Below are 20,180 nucleotides of genomic sequence, written 5' to 3' on the forward strand. Positions count from 1 at the left end.
ACCAGGCTGGAACCTATCATGCTGCAAACGTATGAGCAGGAGATCCAGCACGTGGAGGAGGTGGAGCAGCAGACTGCGGCTTCAGAAACCGCAGCAGAATCCTCGGCGGGTAAAGTCCAGGCCTTGGAGAGGCAGGTACAGGACTTAGTGGAGCAGGTCAACAACCTCGGAAATCGAGGCCATCGGAAGAGCAACTATCTGATTGGGTTGCCGGAACAGGAGCTTTCTGGAGCAATGGTTCCCACAGTTCTTGGGGCTGGAGGTTGAGGGCAGGCCTCAAGTCAAGCGGGACCACTAGGTCACAGTGCACAAGCCTGGATCGGACCAACGCCCTCAACCCGGTCCCAGTGCGACTCCAGCATTACAGAGATAAGAAAGTGGTGTTGGAAGCTTCCAGAGCACTGGAGAAGGGTCTACAGACCCTGATCTGCAAGGGATCAAAAATTATGTTTTTCCAGGACTTTGTGTGGCTGTGATCCGCAAGAGGATGGCCTTTGATGAGGAATAGAAGAGGCTAAGAGACTTGAATATTCAGTACTCTGTAAGATATCTGGCACGGAGGGACTGTGTTTAATTTTGACTCATCAGAAAAGGCAAAGGACTTCCTGGACACTTTAAAAGAGACTGGCTGGTTCAAGTAAAATGGACAATAGCGTTTCCTTTGTTTTTTCCTGTGGTTTATCTTGTTTACCTGGTATTGTTCTTTTAATATGTGGAGATGTCTTCTTTTTTCTCTTCTTTCTCTCCTCCCTTTGTCATTTTTCGAATATTCCCTTTTTTCTTTCTTGGTCTGAGATGTAGTAAGGGTTATGGATTTTTTTTTAATCAGTATTGACTGGGGTCAAAGTATGGGTGGGATGGTTGAATGTCCACTTCTAATTTTCCTGTTATAAAAGATACATTTTTTTAAACTTAGTTTTGCCTGGTTTCAGCTAGGAGCAGCCATGGAGGGGATAGTGGGTTGTGTGAGAGCCCCCTGTGGGCAAGGCAAAAGTCTTCTCTTATTTGTTTTATGTGTTGGTTCATTGTAGAAGTAGCTTTTAGAAGTTTTGCTTTGGTAGATTTTGTAGTTGTGTTTTCTAGTTTATACAAATCTTTTACTGTTTTCAGTCAGTACATTATGGGTAGGGTTCTTTCTCTCAGGGAATCGCGGGCTGTCTTGGCTAATTGTTTGTTAAAATGGTGCACCTGGAATATTAAGGGCAGTCATTCGCCGATTAAGACAAAGAAGATACTTTTGAGCCTTAGAAAAGGAAGGGTTGATGCAGCCATGCTGCAAGAAACACATTTAGGCAATAAGGAATATTTAAAGTTACACCAGAGAGGGTTCGGCGGGGTGTTTTTCTCGTCCTTTAATTCTAAAAGCAGAGGAGTAACTGAACCCATGCAGAAGAATCTCCCATTTCAGCTGTTAGACCAAATTAAGGATGAATATAGATGGTCCGTAATCCTCAAAGCTTTAATACATGGAGAAGAGTACAGGATTTTGAATGTATGTTGACCCCTGCCACACCCCCTCAAATGTTTAATGGATGCACTTTCTAGGTTAATGGCCCTTGGAGAGCGCCACATGATTACATGGGGAGACTTCAATCATCTTATGGACCCCGAGGTGTATAGGATGCTCAGGGGTCCTGCGGGCATATCCTGCAATCCAGACAACTGGTGGACCTGAGTGGGGAGCAGTTGTTGATGGACATATGGAGATATCTTCACCTTGAGGGTCGGGTCTTTACCTTCTTCTCTAACCCACACAAGTGCTACACTAGGATCGATATGTTTTTTGCTCCACCGGTTTTTTTGGATTTGGTGCAGTCCTGTAGAATTGGGAACATAGCTATTTCTCATCATGCGCCAGTGTATCTGGTGGTTAAAGCCAGAGGCAATGGGACAGGCTTGCAGTATTGGCGCATGGATCCTTTCCTCCTGAAGGACAGTAAGTTTATTGAGTATTTTTCGGAGGAATTTAAAATATTTTGGGATATTAATTCGGGTATGGCCAAGAAACTGTCGGTGCTCTGGGAGACTGCTGAGACCGGCGCAAGGGGTTTGATTATTTCATACTCGGTGACCTGGAAACGGCAGAGGGGAGAGCAGCAGCATATGCTCAATGCTAGGCTGAAGGCAGCCAAGATGACATACTTTGATAGGCTGACTGTGACCAAGGTGCAGTGAATTACAGCTCTCAGGGCTGCTCTAAACTCTGCCCTCACCCAGATAGCAAAGAGGGAGATCTCTTTTGCGAAACAGAAGTTAATTGAGTAGGGTGATAAGCCAGGTAGACCTGGCATGTCTAACCAGGAAGAAGAGTGCCTCCCCTCCCCCTTCAATCTATCACATCCATGAGCGTGTGTGCTGGTACTCTCGCTTGTGATTCCAAAAAGATTAATGCAGCATTTAGGAAATTCTATTCTGAGGGCTCTGAGGACAGGTTGGCAAAGATGGGGTCCTTTTTTAAGATTTTGGACTTCCCAGACGTAACTGTGGAGCAGGTGTCCCTTTTGAATGCCCCTCTGACAATCCAAGAGATACAGGAGGCGGTGAGGCAGCTCCAGAATGGTAAAGCGCCCAGCCCAGATGGATTTCAGAGCGAGTTTTATAAGGAGTTGAGAACCATGTTGGCTGGGCCAATGTTGGACATGTACAATTATTCACACAGTCAGGACTGCCTCCCATCCTCTCGGAGAGAAGCTAATGTCTCCCTTATTCTTAAGAGAGGGCAAGTTCTGGAGGATTGTGCTTCGTACAGGCCCATATTGCTATTAAGCGTAGATTTCAAACTTTTGTCGAAAATGCTGGCATTGAGGTTGGAGGAGGTATTGCCCTCCATTGTAAAGGAGAACCAGACAGGTTTTATTAAGGATTGCAGGTCCTCTAACAACATTAGAAGAGTACTGAATATGGTCTAGGTGTGCCAGCAAGAATTGATTCTGGGTTTGGTAGTCTTCTTGGATACAGAGAAAGCATTTGACTGGATGGAGTGCCCATACCTCTTTTATGTCCTGGACCGGTTTGGTCTTTGGTGAGTCTTTGTCAGGTGGGTGGCAGTATTATATAGTGGCCCTAAGGCAACAGTTCTCACTAATGGTATAATTTTAGTTTTGGTAGAGGCAGCCGACAAAAGTGCCTTCTTTCACTGCTGCTGTTTACATTAGTGATTGAGCCGTTGGCAGAGGCTATCCAGAGGGACCCCAATATAGTTGCTCTGAAGGTGGGGTCAGGATGGCATAATATCGCCCTTTATTTAGACAACATTATTGTTTTTCTAACTAACCCGACAATGTCTGTGCCCCATTTAATACAAATGATTAACTTATTTGGTTCTTTCTCGGGGTGTAAAATCAATTTTATGAAGGTGGAGGTTTGTGGGGGGTCTTGTCAGAGTACCCGATCTTGGGGGTGGAATCTGATTCCCTTTCAGGTGGTCACAGGGAGGTTTCCTGTATGTAGGCATTTTTTATTACTCCAGCCTTTCATCAATTATATAAAGCTAATATTGTGTAGTTTGCTGGAGAAGATAAGACAGGACCTTTAGCATTGGGAGGCTCTTCCAATATCTTGGTTGGGTAGAATAGCTCTGGTTAAAACGAATGTTCTTCCTTGTTTATTATATCCCATGCGAATGCTCCCTCTGATGTTACCCAGGCAAGTACTATGGAGGCTTAACAGTTGGCTCGGTTCTTTCATGTGGCGTCATAGGCAACCTCTAATTAAGCTTGCTAAACTGCAACTTCCACAGGGGATGGGGGGTGTGGACTTTCCAGATTTTAAGAAATATCAATTAAGTTCCCTATTATCCTATGTGCTTGCCAGGAGCTGAAGTCAATTTGGCTGGACATCGAGGCCTCCCAGGTAAAATGTCCCCTCATTACTTTGTTGTTTATGGACAAGATAAGGACTGTCATGGAGCATTGCAGAAACCTGATTGTCCTTAACACGGTTAAAGCATGGAGAATGAAGCGACAAAGTGAGGGCAATTTATATAAAACTTCCTTTATTCCTCCCATTGTAGGAATGTCAGGATTTCGACCAGGATTGATGAATTCTGGCTTTAGGTTCTGGGAGTCGAGAGGAGTTTCCTGTTTGGGAGACTTATTTGAGGTGTGAATGTGTATAGGATATAAGCAGACAGGGAAAGAGTTAAGTTCTGAGTTTTGTGACACAAGAAGTTCAACTGAGCATGACTCAGATCAGATAACAACTTACAGTTAACAATGGGGTGTTGCAGGCAAGAATAATGGGTTAACAAGGTGGAAAAGCAGTCATTATGTAGAGCTACTTAACAATATTGCAAGCATTCATTATGTGAGGTCAGTTTAATAAGGTGAAAAGTATTCATTATGTGAAGCCAGTTATTCATTGTGTAACAGCAGATGGCTTAATCTTCACTATTGATACTCGTTAATTGTAATGGTCACCCAATTAATATGTATGTTTCCTTATCTGGATGCTCCTCCCTGTAAAATGACTATATAAAATTCATTGAGAAACTGCTGCTCCAGAGAAAACTATGAACTCACGACCCTGTGCACATGGGCAATCACTCTCCCTCCCTCCAAGACCTGGAATAAAGATGAAGGAGGTAAAACTACACTGTCTCTGAATGTTTTGCTTCGACTGAGGGATGAAGTGGAACAACAGAGTGGGAGGTCAAGATGCCTTTCAATCAATGAGTCAGAAACATGAACTGTCTAGTAGGGACCTCTTTCAATGTTTTCGGATTCGGGACTTTATACAGAAAAAGACTACATTTACTGGTTAATCCCTATAAGTCTGATGTGGAGAGGAGAGTACTTTGGTTCACAGGTACTCTCTCGATCAGAACCCTCTACCATTTATTAGCAGGTAATGTCTTGAAGAACACTGAGCAGCCTTGTGGGATCTGGACCCAGGAATTTGGGGTGGGGATCTCATCAGAGGCATGGGAGGATATTTTTGCACCATACAAAAATATCCATATATTTGGAGGAAGATTTTGATTTGTAATAGGATGCAGACTATGCAACTGAAGGTTCTCTACGGGGCTTATTTGGCACCGGAGTGACTTGTGAAATTTAAGAGAGGAGTATCTCCAATGTGTCCCAAATGTAAAACAGATGTAGGCACTCTTACTCGTTGCTTGTGGTCATGACACAAGCTTCATAGGTATTGGGGCACTATAGCGAGTGTTTTGGAATGGGTCTTGGGAACAGAGGTCAAGGTAGATCTAATGTCCCTCCTCTTGGGTCTGCCGAATCTGCTCTCTTTAGATGTACATGGGAAGAAACTGTTTAATATTTTCTCATATTGTGCGAGGATGAACATTCTGATGAGCTGGATTTCGGAAAGCTTTCCAGGATTTTGGGATAGCGTAGGTTAATCATGGAACATCTCTCTTAAGACTTCCTCACAAGTATGGTGCACCAGAAAATGGAACTTTTTTATAGGACATGGCAGCCCTTTTTGAAATATATGGACACAGATTTGTCGGCTATATTGATTAGGGCCTTTTTGTAGCTGCAAGGGAAGTGTCTGGTGAGTCGGGGGCCCTGAGAGGAAGAATCTCTAATAAATACAGGTACGCCAACTGATGCTTCCGGTGATGGGAGCTTTGGTGGGGTTGTGCTGAGTGTTCTAAGTTAATTCAATTTAATTTCGTTTATTTTGTTTAATTATTGTTGTAGTATGGGTAGATTTTTAAAACTTCTTTTCTTTTAAACTGTTTGTGGAGTAGAGTAGTAGTCTTTTGTAATTGTTGTTATAAGATTGTTATACTATTCGTAGTAATTTTATAATTTTGTAAAAAAAATCAAAATCTTGTTTCAATAAAAATATAGTTATTAAAAAAAAGTGGGCTTAATCTGTGATCTTTAACAAAGCTTCTATCTGAACTAAAAACCAAAAAAACTGTAAATGCTGTAATTCAGAAACAAATAAGAAATTTCTGGAAAAGCTCAGCAGGTGTGACAGCATCTATGGGCAGAAATCAGAATTAACGCTTTAGGTCAAGTGATCTGAGGAAGGGTCACTCGCCCTGAAATGTTAACTCTGATTTCTCTCCACATATGCTGCCAGACCAGTTTAGTTTTTCCAGCAATTTCTATTTTTGTTGTGGTTTATAGGCTTCAATACCAATACAGATTGCTGAAATTCTAGAGACTTTTTTTTAGGAATCCAGAACATACACATTCTGGAGAATTTCATGAAATTTGGATACTTTCATGTTGCATTCTCCTTGACTTTCATTTCCGACTAGGACATACAATCCTTGACAGCATTTGTTGTGCTACATTTCAGTTTTGCCACTCTGTTCCAAAACCCATGTCATCTATCAGGCTTTTCATTTCTTAGTCTTCTTCTGTCCATCATTCCTATTCCTCCATTGCTTCTTCCTTTCTCACTTCCAAACCTGCTGCTTCTTCCTTTTTCACTTGATAATGAATATGGACTTCAAACAAGGAATGGTTGCCTCAGCCATGCTTCACACTTCACTTTTTCTCACATCTTCTCCCATGTCCCCTCCAAGCTCATCATGTGCACAAAGCCCAGTGCTTGCTTTCTTACTAACTAGCTAGCTACAGTCACTGTATTGAATGATATTGCTACAAGTTCCATCTCCTTAGGTTCTGTCACCCATTCTTTCAAATAACTTCTTTCCTGAAAAGGCCAGCCCTCAAACTTTCCATCCCAGCTATCACATCATCTCCAACGTCTGCATTTACTTTGCATATTCCTCAGAGACTGTAGTTCCCCACGGACAGGTTTCAAGTGGAAGCACCTGTAAAAGCCCATGGATGGCTTTCTCCCTGCCCTTCCATCTCCTGCAGGCTTATCACTATTTCATTTAGAGTGGACAAGACCTCAGGAGGAAACGGAGATCAGCTTCAACCTCGAGGTCTCCTTTCCACATTGGGCACAACTACCAAATGTCTGCCACCCATGGGCGCTCTTTCCCATAATAACCTCTCCATCAGGATCACATCCCCTCTTGCGTGGGCCTTACCTACCCACACTGCAAGAGCCTCATGTGTCTCAAATAATTGCTGCAGCCTCATGTTTCAGATCTTAGATTCTGGAACTGGAATATAGGAGGAAGTGAGGACTGCAAATGCTGGAGACCAGAGTTGAAAAATGTGGTGCTGGAAAAACACAGCAGGCCAGGCAGCATCCGAGGAGCAGGAGAATCGACGTTTCGGGCATAAGCCCTTCTGGAATCTAGGGACTACTTCCAGTCTCAGTCCTGCCCATTAAGCTGCTGGATCCTAAACTAAATGAAGGGTGAAAATCTGATCTGCATCTAACGTACATTCTTGTGATTGAAACAGTGCCTTCCCACCTCTCAGCAATTAGGGGTGGGCATTAAATGTTGGCCTAGCCAGTGATTCCCGCATCCCATGAACGAATAAAAGAGAAAGGCAAGTCTCTTCGGAGCACTGATATACAGAGGCATCTTGGAGTACAAGTCCATAACTCCCTGAATGCGGCAACGCAAGTAAGGTGGAAAAGGTGACTTACGGCATACTTGCCATCATCAGTTGAGGCATTGAATATCTAAGTTAGCAAGTCAGGTTCCATCAAACTTTATTTAGGCCATATTTGGAGTATTATGTGCAGTACTGGTCATTGCACTATGTGAAGTTTATACAAAGCTTTAGAGAGGGTGTAAAAGAGGCATACCGTAAAGCTGCCTGGATTGAAGTGTATTGGCTATAAGGAGATGTTGGACAAACTTAGATTGTTTCCACTAGTGTCAGAGGCTGAGGGCTGATATGACAGAAGTGTATAAAATTATGACAGGCATGGATAGGGTGGATAGTCAGAATCTTTTTCACAGGGTGGAAATGTCAAATACAAGGGGGCACAGGCTTAACATGAGGAGAAGGAAAATTTAAAGGAAATGTGCTAGGCAGATTTTTTTTAAACACAGATAGTCATAGATACCTGGAACACATTGCCGGGGGAGTAATAGAAGGAGATACGATAGCCATGTTTAAGAAGTATTTGAAAATACACAGGATCGGGAAGGGAACAGAGGGATACAGATGATTTACAGGCAAATAGAATTAGTTTAGAATGGCATCATGGTCAACATGTGCTTAGTAGGCCGAAGAGCTTCTTCCTGTGCAGTACTGTTCTATGTTTAAAAGCAAAGGTTGGTCCACTGATTATAGTATCTTCACTGCCACCATTTATAAATTACAGAGACATCAGGCAAGTAATATCGTAAAGTCTGAATAAGGGCAAGACAATCCATCCACCGAATTAAGTGATGGTGTGGTGAGGGATTAGTAACACTTTTACATTCAAAGATGACAAAAATTGAGATGCCAATTTCTTTAATAAGATGCTCAACGTTCTGCTTTGACTACCTTCAACCAACATGCAGTCACCTTCTCTGACTCTCTTCTGTTGACTAAAAGTGACTGCTGAACTGCAGTTCAGTCAGTCTTGAACAACTTTAATTGACCTTATTGAAAACCTCACCACAATCCTTTGGCAGCATTGAACACAGAACTCATGGGAACATCCTATAGCTATTCACAATCTTCATTTCTAACCACGTTCTCACAGCTTGCAATTTCTGACCACACACTAGATCCAAACAAAAGATTTTATCAGGAGTGAATGCCAGGACCAGCAATAAAACACGGGACAAGTGATCAACAGTATGGATGAAGAGATAGCTTTTTAAAATACATTTCAGGATGAGAAGAAAGACAATAAGCAAGAGGGTTTCTCAGGGAAGGGTACAATAATTTGAAGCACAGAGAGTCAGTGTCAGAGACAAGTGGAAGGTATGTGCTGGAGAAGGATGCTAAGTAAAGTAGGTCAAACTCAAAGATAAGAAAACATCAGAACATGAAGAGGAACAACAGAATATTATAGCTCAAAAACAGGCCATTAGGCCAATGGTGGTTTCACCACCTGGCTAAAGTAGAATCAACTTGCTCCCAGTTTTTAAACATTTCCTATCTCCATTTAAATTCATCCCTTTTATTCAAATTAATTCAGTATGATGGAAAACACAGTCATTAGCCATTGTGAAATTGTTACAGAGGGATGAAATTTGATAGGTTCAATCGATATAGGTTGCAGTTTGAGAGTTGACAAAGATAGGACTGAAGAAAGGATGTCAGTGAGTGATGTTGTAAAGGAGCTACTAGATTGTTTGGTGGCTCAGGGGTTCTGCTGGGAGTAAATCAATGGTTTCAGAACAGCGGGTGACAGGGGAATGGATAAGTCATTGAAGAAGAAATGCTAGTCAGTGGAATAAATCAAAAACAGTGCTAAGAAGCATATGTCAACAGAAGAAGATGGAACAGTTGACCGTATCAAATGTTACAAAGTTGTTGAGGGAGATAAGGAAGATTATGTAACATTGTGTTCAGTCTCAGCCATTCTGATTTGAAAAGGATTTCCTTCCCTAAATCCAGCCTCTGGCATATGCACAGCAAGCACTTAAAACAACTAAACATAGTCAGGATGTTACCTACATTTTCCTCAATAGAAGTATGAATGGATGCCCAATACTCACATCATCCAACTTCCGCTCAGTTCCTAAGGCCAACAGGTTGTTGAATTCACGCTCCAAGACCTGTCTTGCCTGTAAAAGAAATCATAGTTAAAATCTATTTTTAATTTTAACAGTTTTCTAATTATTTAGAAACAAAGACATTGATTATGGAGCTTACTTGTGTATTTTGTGTGGGTATTTGTAACAATAAAGCTAGACTGTTGTAATCAAAATTTTCATCCAGTGCGATCAAGGCACCATGCACCCCACTTTCGACAATGTTGTTGGCATACTCCCGTAGTCCAATAGACTGCACCCAGTGAATGACTTGGTCGTTAGTCCACACCAACACATCTAGGCACGAATCAAACATTATATCACAGTCAAAAAATGTCAGACTGTAGAATTATTTCAACTCTGGAAAATTCCAGGCTTCTTCTGTTTATTCAGCATGCCAGCACTGTCGGCAATAACAGTGGCAGTTCTTAATGATTCACAAACTCAACACACTCTTTAGAAGCTATGGTTTAGGGAGAGAACAGTAAAAGTCAGATGAGGAGAAAGGTTCAGAATACTAACATCTCAAATTACGTTGGGATTGTATAAATAGACTGTAGCTATGTAATAGGTTAAGCTTATGCATTACTGAAACAGTAAATAGGAGCTCAGAGGCAGCACAAATCTTCTTCAGATATATTTCAATAAAATGTCTGCTCTTAAGATTTGTTTTTTTAATAAACTATTTTCCTTCCCATTGAGACTCATCATTTCAGATCTTCATGCACAGCTAGAAAAGTTTAATCTCCACTTATGGTGGGTGACTCAGCATTCTGAGTAATCATCAAAGCTTGCTTTGGGTATTTCTACCTAACAGTTCACCTTACAGCAATAACTTACATCTCAGCTAACAAAGGCTTAGATGGTTCAGGTTCCAAAGCAACAAAAATCCTCACTAAATTGCAGGTTACTATGTGAGATAGGAAAAAGACTAGCTTCTTTTTGTAAAATATATACCCTCTATGAAAGCTGTGGTTTCATATTGATCTCAAAAGCAGCTAAGGTGACTAACACTACAAATAATCACTTTGCTCAACCTACTAATATTTTCTAACAGTGTACATGCTACTGAACTCACTGACCAATACCAAACAGCTGATTAAAATGTATGGTCATTAATGCTACAAAAATATTGGATCTTTAGTGAAGCTAATGTTTTTACTGAGTGCCATGTTATGAAGAAAGCACTGCTCCATAAGAAAAAAGGAGTGCTGGCATACTCTCAATCCTCTGTTAATCTTAGTTAAGAGATTACCAGACCATTCATGATAATCCTATCCACTCATATCCTGAGTTCCATAGATTTACTATATTCCACCCAAAGTAGTTGACTTTCAGGGGATCTGCTGCACAAGTGATGGAATTTTACTGATTGTAGCAACAATTAAAAAAACAGACTCACCATAGTCCACTGGACCATAGGGCTGCTCACTCATTACAAAGAAAGATGATTGGTGGTGTTTTAACCTGAGGGGCACCTCACCTTAAACGAGGGGAGAGGTTGAGAAGGAGATTCCTTCTCACGGTAGCTCAGTGGTTAGCACTGCTGCGTCACAGCCCCAGGGAACTGGGTTCAATTCAAGGCTTAGGCAACTGTGCTGAGTTTGCACATTCTCCCTGCATCTGTGTGGGTTTCCTCCGGCTGCTCTGGTTTCTTCCCACAATCCAAAAATGTGCAGGTTAGGTGACTTGGTCATGCTAAATTGCCCTTGATGCTCAGAGATGTGTAGGTTAGGTGAATTAGTCAGGGGTAAATGTAGAGTAATGGGGAATGGGTTTGGGTGGCATACTGTTTGAAGGGTTGGTGTGGACCTGTTGGGTCGAAGGGCCTGTATCCACACTGTAGGGATTCTAATTCTAATTCATGGTAACCTCAGCCAGAATAGGAACTGAACCCATGCTGTTGGCAGCACAAACTAGCTATCTGGCCAAATGAGCATCAATTACAGTTCGACAATGCAATATTGTAATTTCAGAGATCAAATTTCAACTGTCATATATATTATCCCTATATTCAGTGATAGTGTGTATATGACATCATTTATCACATCGCACTTTGTGAAAGCTACAAATACACACTTTAATTACTGTAAACGCAATGCTGGGCCCCACCAAGTGAGCTTAAAATTGATAAAAAACTTTATCATTAATAAAATATTTTGACCAACTAATAATTAATTGTGGTTCAACTTTCTTCATAGCAGTTAAACAGTTTCAACTTGAAGGGAAATGTCGCCATATTAAAAACCCATTAAAATCAATATCACTGGCTTTTAAACACTATCAGGGGTGGAAGGGGAGTGAGAAAGGAATAAAGTGACACTATGCTCCAAACTGATTCACTTCAGTGAGATTCTCAAGTAGGCCAGTGCAAGTCTGAAATCACTCCCCCAGCCAGAGTAATGGAGTTAGGGTCCTGTCCTGAGCAACTCTTTCTCAAAGGTAAGAAGGAACACTGTTGGACTCACTGGGATTTTACGTGTAAGAGCTATTGACCAAGCATTGACATCACCCTGAGTATTTTGCAGTAGGAACAATATGAATCGCCATGTTAAAATAAGTTCTGGCCTGGTCATAATGTAGAATGGTGAAGGAAGGAATCCAGAATTACACAGCTACTCACATCTACGTAAAAACTAAAGATAAAACTGACATTTTAGTTGCTAGGATTTAAAGTTCAATTTTGTCTTTTAATCAAGAAACCAACAGCAACGTTTCTTTCAAACCAACCTTTAATTTCAAGCTGGCTTTCTTCTCGCCTCCGCTCTAGATCCTTCCTGTCGTAGTTCAATCTCTTCAAACACATGATGCCGTAATGTAAACAAGTGCTGGAATCAAGACAGACGTTATTCAGTGTAACTTATGAAAAGTCCCTGGAGTCTTTGGAGTATCATGTATTATTGGCTCAAGGGTAGCATTTTCACCTTTGAGCGAGAAGGTTGTGGGTTCAAGGCCTGCTTGACTATGTAGTCTGGGTCAATACTTGAACACAGTATTGTCTGTTCAAGATTATGTCTGTTGAACGAGGTGTTAAAATTAAGCCCATTTGCTCTTTCAGATGCAGAGTAAAGAACAGCTGAGTTCTCCTGTTACTCTGACCAGTACTGAGTTCTCAAATACCATTAAAATCAATTACTTTGTAACTAACCTTATTGTTGTTAAAGGAGATCTTATGGTGTGCATTTTGCATGTCTCATTTCAACACAACAATAACTACATTTTAAATGTCTTCTTTGACTATAAATTGCTGCAAAACAGTCTGAGGTCATGCCTTACATATGCAAGTTCTTTCATACTGGAAAATGCTGGCTTTAGGCATCAAAATGCAAATTTCAATTTTTTTTTCAAAACTTGCTTTTTGTGAAATTCAAACATACCCCTGACTATTTATATAATGAACTGCCAACATTAGAGTGAATATAGTCTGTTTAAAGTTAAAAATCACACAACACCAGGTTATAGTCCAACAGGTTTAATTGGAAGCACATTAGCTTTTGGAGCGACGCTCCTTCATCAGATGATAGGAGCATCGCTCCGAAAACTAGTGTGCTTCCAATTAAACCTGTTGGACTACAACCTGGTGTTGTGTGATTTTTACTTTGTACACCCTACACCGGCATCTCCAAAGCATGACTAATATAGTCTGTTTAGCCATAGTGCTGATGTAAGGGCAGGATACATTTTGCAAATGCAGCGATACAAAAGGCAAATTAAATTCCAAGCTCTGGCAACCTGCTGTTACTGTGTGTTGCATCTGAACAGGGTGAATCAAGGAATTGATATTAATCAGAAACAAAATCATTTAAATTGAAATGGATTAGAAAACAGAAGCTAAAAGTGAGAACTTTTTTTTCTTAATTTATAAAATGTAATAATGATTGCTTGACAATTGTGCCAAAGCACTTGTAAAGGGAGGGTAAGTTTAATAAAGGAACTGTAAGCCAGGCAACAACATGCCTTAAAATTCCAGTACTTTCCACTCTGCCCTTGATGGATTTTGCTAATTATGTTGGATTGATACCAACATGTTTTCTATGTTAGTATTGACTGTGTCATCCAACAACAGATTAGAGAGGCTACTGGATCATTTGTTTGTTCACAATCTAGACCATGGGTGGCACGGTGGCTCAGTGGTTAGCACTGTTGCCTCACAGCACCAGGGACCCAGGTTCGATTCCAGCCTCGGGCAACTGTCTGTGTGGAGTTCGCACATTCTCTCCATGTCTGCGTGGGTTTCCTCTGGGTGCTCCAGTTTCCTTCCCCAATCCAAAGATGTGCAGGTAAATTGGCCATGCTAAACTGCCCATAGTGTTAGGTGCATTAGTCTGGCCCTCTTCGGGCCTGAACAGCTGAAGGGCCTGTTTCCACACTGTAGGGAATCTAATCTAATCATATTTAACTTAACCCTGTTAACCCTGTAATCAATTGCAGAATCATAGAACCCTTTGGAGTTGGAAGCAGGCTATTCAGCCCAACAAGCTGACCCTCTGAAGAGCCACCACACAGACCCAACTTCCTACCCAATCCCTGTAACCTTGCATTTCCCTTGGCTAATCCATCTAGCCTACACAGATACTCTGGCATGGTCAATCCACCTAACCTCCACATCCTTAGACTGTGGGAGAACACACAGACATAGGGAGAATGTGTAAACTCCACACACACAGTTGCCTGAGGGTGAAATCAAACTCAGGTCCCTAGCATTGTAAGGCAACATGCTAACCACTGAGCCATTGTGCCACCCCCAACTGTAATTCAGGGCATGTACAGGAACGAGTTCATAATCACCAAACCTCAGAGGGATTTTCATCAGAGCTACAAAATAATTAAAAAGAAACAATTTCTGTACCAATTTTCACGAGAGTCTTTTCATTCTCTTTTCACTTAAAGTGAAATTGTAATTAACTGATGCATGGAAAGCTCTAGAACAATACAGAACCTGGATTACAATTCAGATCTGCAGGCTCCATATCAGCCTTAGAATTTACTGATTGCAAGCTGGTACCTGTCACACTGTAGCACTGGAGTAGAAAACTATAAGTTGGATTGATTGGGGAGGAAATACCGATATATGATTATTCAGAAGAGGGCAACTGATGTAGATTTTGAAAAAAATAAATAATACTTTTTCTAAAATCTCTTTGCATTTGCACATTTTAACACGCTGAGTGGTTACGGTTTTGCCGGTTAACTTGACCAAATGTTTCCTTCTCGCAAATGCATTTTCACTGCCATGAAACCGCTCCTTTAACAAGGCTCTGCAGTCCTTGTGTTTTCTTTCAGAGAGGTTGTAAATGACACAGATTCCGAAAAGTCTGGAGGTTGAAGAGTTTTAGTGCCAATTTGATGAACTAACAGATACTGCTGCAGGAAAAAAGGCTTTCAAGTTTAACAAAAAACTTGTGCAATGAAAAGGGAGTGGCCAGTTCTCCCAGCTCAGCTTTACTCTGGTCTGTTTTTTTTTCAAAAGGAGTAATGGGAAAGCTGCCAGACCCAGAAGTAGGTCCAGGCTGATACTCTCTCTCTCTCTGACTTCTCTCCTGTAAGAACCTGTGTTTGATTTTACCTTTTGTGCCATGAGGTGTTTATGGGGATTGTTGCAAGTATTGGAACAGCATGGTTAAATTGGAATTATCTGTGGGTTTTCAGAGAGGTTAAGTTATTCTGTTCTCTGTTGTTCATGTTTCATTCAGTAAACTTGTAAATAAATTGTTTTATTGAGTCATAGAAAAGTACAGCACAGAAACAGACTCTTCAGTCCAACTCATCCATGCTGACCAGATATCCTAACCAAATCTAGTCCCATTTGCCTGCACTTGCCCCATATCCCTCTAAACCCTTCCTATTCATATACCCATCCAGGTGTGTTTTAAATGCTGCAATTGTACCAGCCCCCACTACTTCCTCTGGCAGCTCATTCCATACATGCACCAGCCTCTGCATGAAAAGGTTGTCCTTTAGGTCCCTTTTATATCTTACTCCTCTCACCTTAAACTTATGCCTCTAGTTCTGGATTGCAAACCTCCCCCCCCCCCCCCCCCTCCCCGCACCGTCCCCCATCCCACATCCACCGCACCCCCCTCCCCTCATCCCAGGGAAACAACTTTGCCTATTGATCCTATCCATGACCCTCATGATTTTATAAACTTCTATAAAGTCTCCCCTAGCCTCTGACACTCCAGGTGCTTTGACCAGCTGATTCTAAAATAACTAGCAAAGTTGGGTTTGGGCTATCTTCTTGACATGTTTTGAGGGCTCTGGCCCCGTCCATAATAGCACTCAGTCTCCAATAATGCAAGAGCTCACCGATGAAAGCTGTCAACCATCTTCAGATGCATCCGCAGGTCTTTCTTGGTGAGGTGGTCAAGCATTCGTGCATCCACCAGGCACTCCATGAAGTAGCTGCGATACTGGGGTAACCCAAGGCTGGGAAGCCATTCATTACCAATCCACTCGTGGTTCATGTCTCCATAAGCCAAAGTCTGGTGAGAAGGACAGATAAAGTAATTGGGGACAGGAACACACTCAGCTTGCCTTCTTAGGTCAGGGGCTGACTTCCCTTGATCACTTACATACTGGAATTCACATTCATAAACTGGTGAAAGTGATCAATAGATTAGGTATTATTCTTGTTCAAATATCTATTTTTATGCAGGTTTTGGAAATGTTTACCAGTCTCCAGATATCTCATTCTATAGAATGGTCACACATTGCAATGGAGTAGGTGATGGCCTTGTTAATTTATTACTAGACTATTAATCCAGAGATCCAGGTAATGTACTGCACACCTGGATTTGAATCCTGTTATGGCAGATAGCGGAATTAAGAATCTAATGATGACCATTGTTGATTATCAGAAAAACTAATCTGGTTCACAAATTTCTTTAGGGAAGGAAAGCGTCATCCTTATATGGTCAATTAGGATTGGGCAATAAATGCTTGCATAGCCAGCAATGCCACATCCTGTGAATGAATTTAAAAAAATACTCTTTTTGGGGAGAAATTTATAAAAAAAAACAAAGTTCACTCTTGCTAATGCAGACATGTTAAGTTCCTGTCAATACAGGGAAAGATGCCAAGAGAACACATTTAGACCATCTTCCCTACCTCTATAAAGAGCAGTGGTTTTAAGGCCACAGGCAGAAAGAGTTTTTAAACAATACAACGATGTTCTAGACCATCTTGGGAACAAAGCACTGGAGATAGCTCAACATTTTTTTGAGGAAATAAACGGGTGTCAATTGATAAAGTTAGTGAAACCATCAGTGCGAAACTTCTGGTAAAATGGAAACATTTGCAGCACTGACAGCAATAACTTGTGTGGAGCAACTGCTATTGGCTTTTATCCTTTAGGGCAGATGTCAGAAAAGAAAAATGACCATCAGGCGGTCAGGATGTGAGGCTGACTGCGAGGCTGCAAATTCAGATTTAAAGCCAGGCAGTGACAGCTGTTCTCATCCTTCTGAATCTCCCCTCAGAGTTTAAAGCAGTCTTTTATTAATGTGAACGGGTCAACTATTTGAAGCCCTGAAGCTGCAGCTAAGATATTTCTGCAGCAGTTAGATGGTACTCTTGCCTCAGTACGCATAGAGGTATTACATGGCAAACAAAACCATTGATCACAGATGCCACTGCAGCACACTGCTTCACATTTCCATTAATAAGGGTAGGAAGACAATGCATAACATACGCTTTGTAACCAGAATCCTCTCACAGCTCTCTGAAGAACTGTCTCCATGGATACCAGCTAAGTTACAACTATTCAAGTGCCCATCTTCTATCTATAGGCTTTGACAGTAAGCACAAGCTATTAATTTGGAGGGAGTGCACACAGACTGTCTGAGGTCAGGAAACTTGGAAAGGACAGATTTTCTGCAGGGCATGCTGAATTTAGCGAAAATATTGCAGTGCCAGTTTATCCCCTCAGTTTCCAAGATGCAACTGGTCAAATTCAGCAGTTGCCTGGCAGATAGATCTTTCAGCACCGGGTAAAAGAGAGGTGGTAGGACTCAGCAGGGGGGGGGGGGGGGGGGGGGGGGAATCATAAGGATCAAAGGCCTCATGGATGAGATCAGAAGCGTCAGTGGACTTGACCACGGGTGTGTTGGTGAATCAAGTAGCCTTGATCTAACAGGTAAGAAGACCTGTACTTAACTTCTGGATCCAGCAACCTCTGCCTTCTTTTTCAGCTTCTGGACTTTTTGGGCCCTGAAAACCTGTGACAATGGTTTCACTTAAAATGATGGTAGATTCCATAACCTCATTATAATTTTAAAATCTCCTGCTGAGAGTGTGTTGGTTGCACAGTCCTATCTTAACTAACATTCAAAGTGGACAATGGACTTCGATTTTTAACATGTCAAGCTTCCACCCAACCCTAAGCTGCCCATGCTTAGGGGTAAAGTCCCAAAATCCCACCCCCAAGATATTCAATTACACACTTTTGGTGCAATATTTAATCTTTGTCAACTCCACAAAATAACTTACCTGCAGAAACCAAGTATAAATGTTCAAGTGATTTCAGAGAGCAGCACCTGTGTATCAATGGTAATAATTTGACTATGAAACTGAAAAAAAAACTGGAGTTTCCACCAAAGATTCCTTGTTGTTTTTATATATTATTGGCATTTAGACAGCCACATGGATAGGCAAAGAATAGAGGGATACAGACCATGTGCAGGTAGATGGGATTAGTTTAGAATGGTGTCATGGTCGGCCGAACAGCCTGTTGCCGTGTTGTACCATTCTGTATTAAGACAAAGGGTCTTGGGAATTAATTTAGGGCAGTGACAACAAGGTGCTATTGAAAAGGTAGCTATTAAGTTGCTTCCTTACTTTTTCTGATATACATCAGCAATCTAGACCACTGTGCACAGGACACCATGTCGACATTTTAGGATAATACAAAACTTGCAAGCATTGTAAGCTGAGATAAGGCAGTGTAGAAGTCCAAAAGGACATAAAACAGAAAATTTTATAGAAACTCAGCAGGTCTGGTAGCAGCTCTGAAGAAAGAAACAGAGTTAAAGTAGCAGCTTCACTATGAATCTTCTTCTTCACTGAAGAATCATCAATTTGAACATGAAAGTTAACACTGTTTCTCACTTCACAGATGCTATCAGACCTGTTAGTCTCTCTTGCATTTTTGGCTTTTGTCTCAAATTTCCAGCATCCACAGTGTTCTATTTTCATTCAGAAGGACAAGGGCATTTGGTGGGTGGACAGTTGGATGGCAGATGTAGTTCACTGTGGAGAAGTGTGAGGTAATATATTTTGTAGGAAGAACGTGGGGAAACAGTATAAATTAAAGGGTCCAACTCTGAAGGGGATGCTGAGCAACTTCTGAGTGATTATATCTATAAGTCATTAAGGGACAGGTGAAGACTGCAGTTAATAAAACATACAATATCCTAGAATTTATTAATAGGGGTGTGGATTACAAAATTAAGGAAATTATCCTGGAATAAGACATTTGACAGACCTCAGTTGGAATAGTGCATCTAATTCTAGGTGCTGTGCTTGAGGAAGGATGTGAAGACATTAGAAAGCGTGTAGAAGTTTATGAGATTGGTTCCAGGTCTGAGGAATTTCAGGTTTGAAGATGGATTAGAAAAGTTTGGAAATTATAAGTTCTCCCAGGAGAAAAAGAAAGGCTGAGAGGAGATTTACTCAGACAATCAAAATAACGAGGGGCTTGGACAGTGTAAATAGGGAGAAAACAGTCCCACTTGTGAAAGTATCAGGAACAAAAGGGCAGAGGTTTGAAGTAATTAAGTTAGAAGACACACAACACCAGATTATACTCCAACAGGTTTATTCAAAATCACAAACTTTCGGAATGCTGCTCCTTCGTCAGGTGCAGTTGCCTTCAGTCCAACACTGGCATCACCACATCATGGTGATCACTGAAGTAATTAGTAAAATCAAGAAAGCTACAAGGAAAAACCTTTTCATGTAGTAAGTGGTTATGATATGTTTGAGAGTTTGATCGTGGTAGGTTCAATCCAGGTATTTACAGGGGAATTAAATGATTATTTGAAAAAGCAGCAATGTGCAAAGTTAAAGGAAGTAGATAGGAAAATTATGGCGTAAGGAAGATGCTTATGTGGAGAGTCAGCACAGACATGATGGGCTGAATGGCTTCTTACCCGCTGTAATAATTCTGCCATTCTGAGAGTGATTGCATTGAATGAGATGGTTTTATGGTTATACTATGTAAAGTCTGCTGTAGTAAGAGCAGTTAGCACTCTTCCTGCTTATACCTGAACTACCAATCTTTCCGTGATCCTTCCACCCACTAATCAATTTCCAATACTCTTATCAGAAAAACCTACTTCAGCAGCAACAAGCATCCACAATGAGAATTTTGCCATAGTAAGCCAGCAGTTCAAACTCAATTGATTTGCTTCACATGTTCAACTGCTACGTGCTCAAATGCAGCTTCTTCATGAACACAAGATTCAAAATTCTCTCACATACTGGTTCCACTCACATTGATTCAAGTATGTATTGTAGTCAAAAGGGCATAAAGGTCTGACTCAAGTCTTTGAAGAAGCTCCACTTTACCCTCCAAATCCACCTCACAATAAAGCAGCAATTTACAGCACACCATGTGATTCTGAAGTCAGGG

General features: G+C 41.3%; 1 protein-coding gene across 1 annotated transcript in view; it reads right to left on the bottom strand.

The window, feature by feature from the left end:
- ppfia4 (PTPRF interacting protein alpha 4) overlaps positions 1 to 20,180 on the bottom strand; it is a 670,948-nt gene that overhangs the window by 8,777 nt on the left and 641,991 nt on the right. Inside the window, exons 24-27 of the mRNA XM_060845158.1 lie at positions 15,857 to 16,032; positions 12,281 to 12,378; positions 9,672 to 9,847; positions 9,515 to 9,583 (exon numbers count right to left, since the gene is read on the bottom strand). Coding sequence (XP_060701141.1) covers positions 9,515 to 9,583; positions 9,672 to 9,847; positions 12,281 to 12,378; positions 15,857 to 16,032 — 519 coding nt within the window. The remainder of the gene's footprint in view (positions 1 to 9,514; positions 9,584 to 9,671; positions 9,848 to 12,280; positions 12,379 to 15,856; positions 16,033 to 20,180) is intronic.

This window comes from Hemiscyllium ocellatum, chromosome 26, assembly GCF_020745735.1.
Source record: "Hemiscyllium ocellatum isolate sHemOce1 chromosome 26, sHemOce1.pat.X.cur, whole genome shotgun sequence".
Classification (NCBI taxonomy): domain Eukaryota; kingdom Metazoa; phylum Chordata; class Chondrichthyes; order Orectolobiformes; family Hemiscylliidae; genus Hemiscyllium; species Hemiscyllium ocellatum.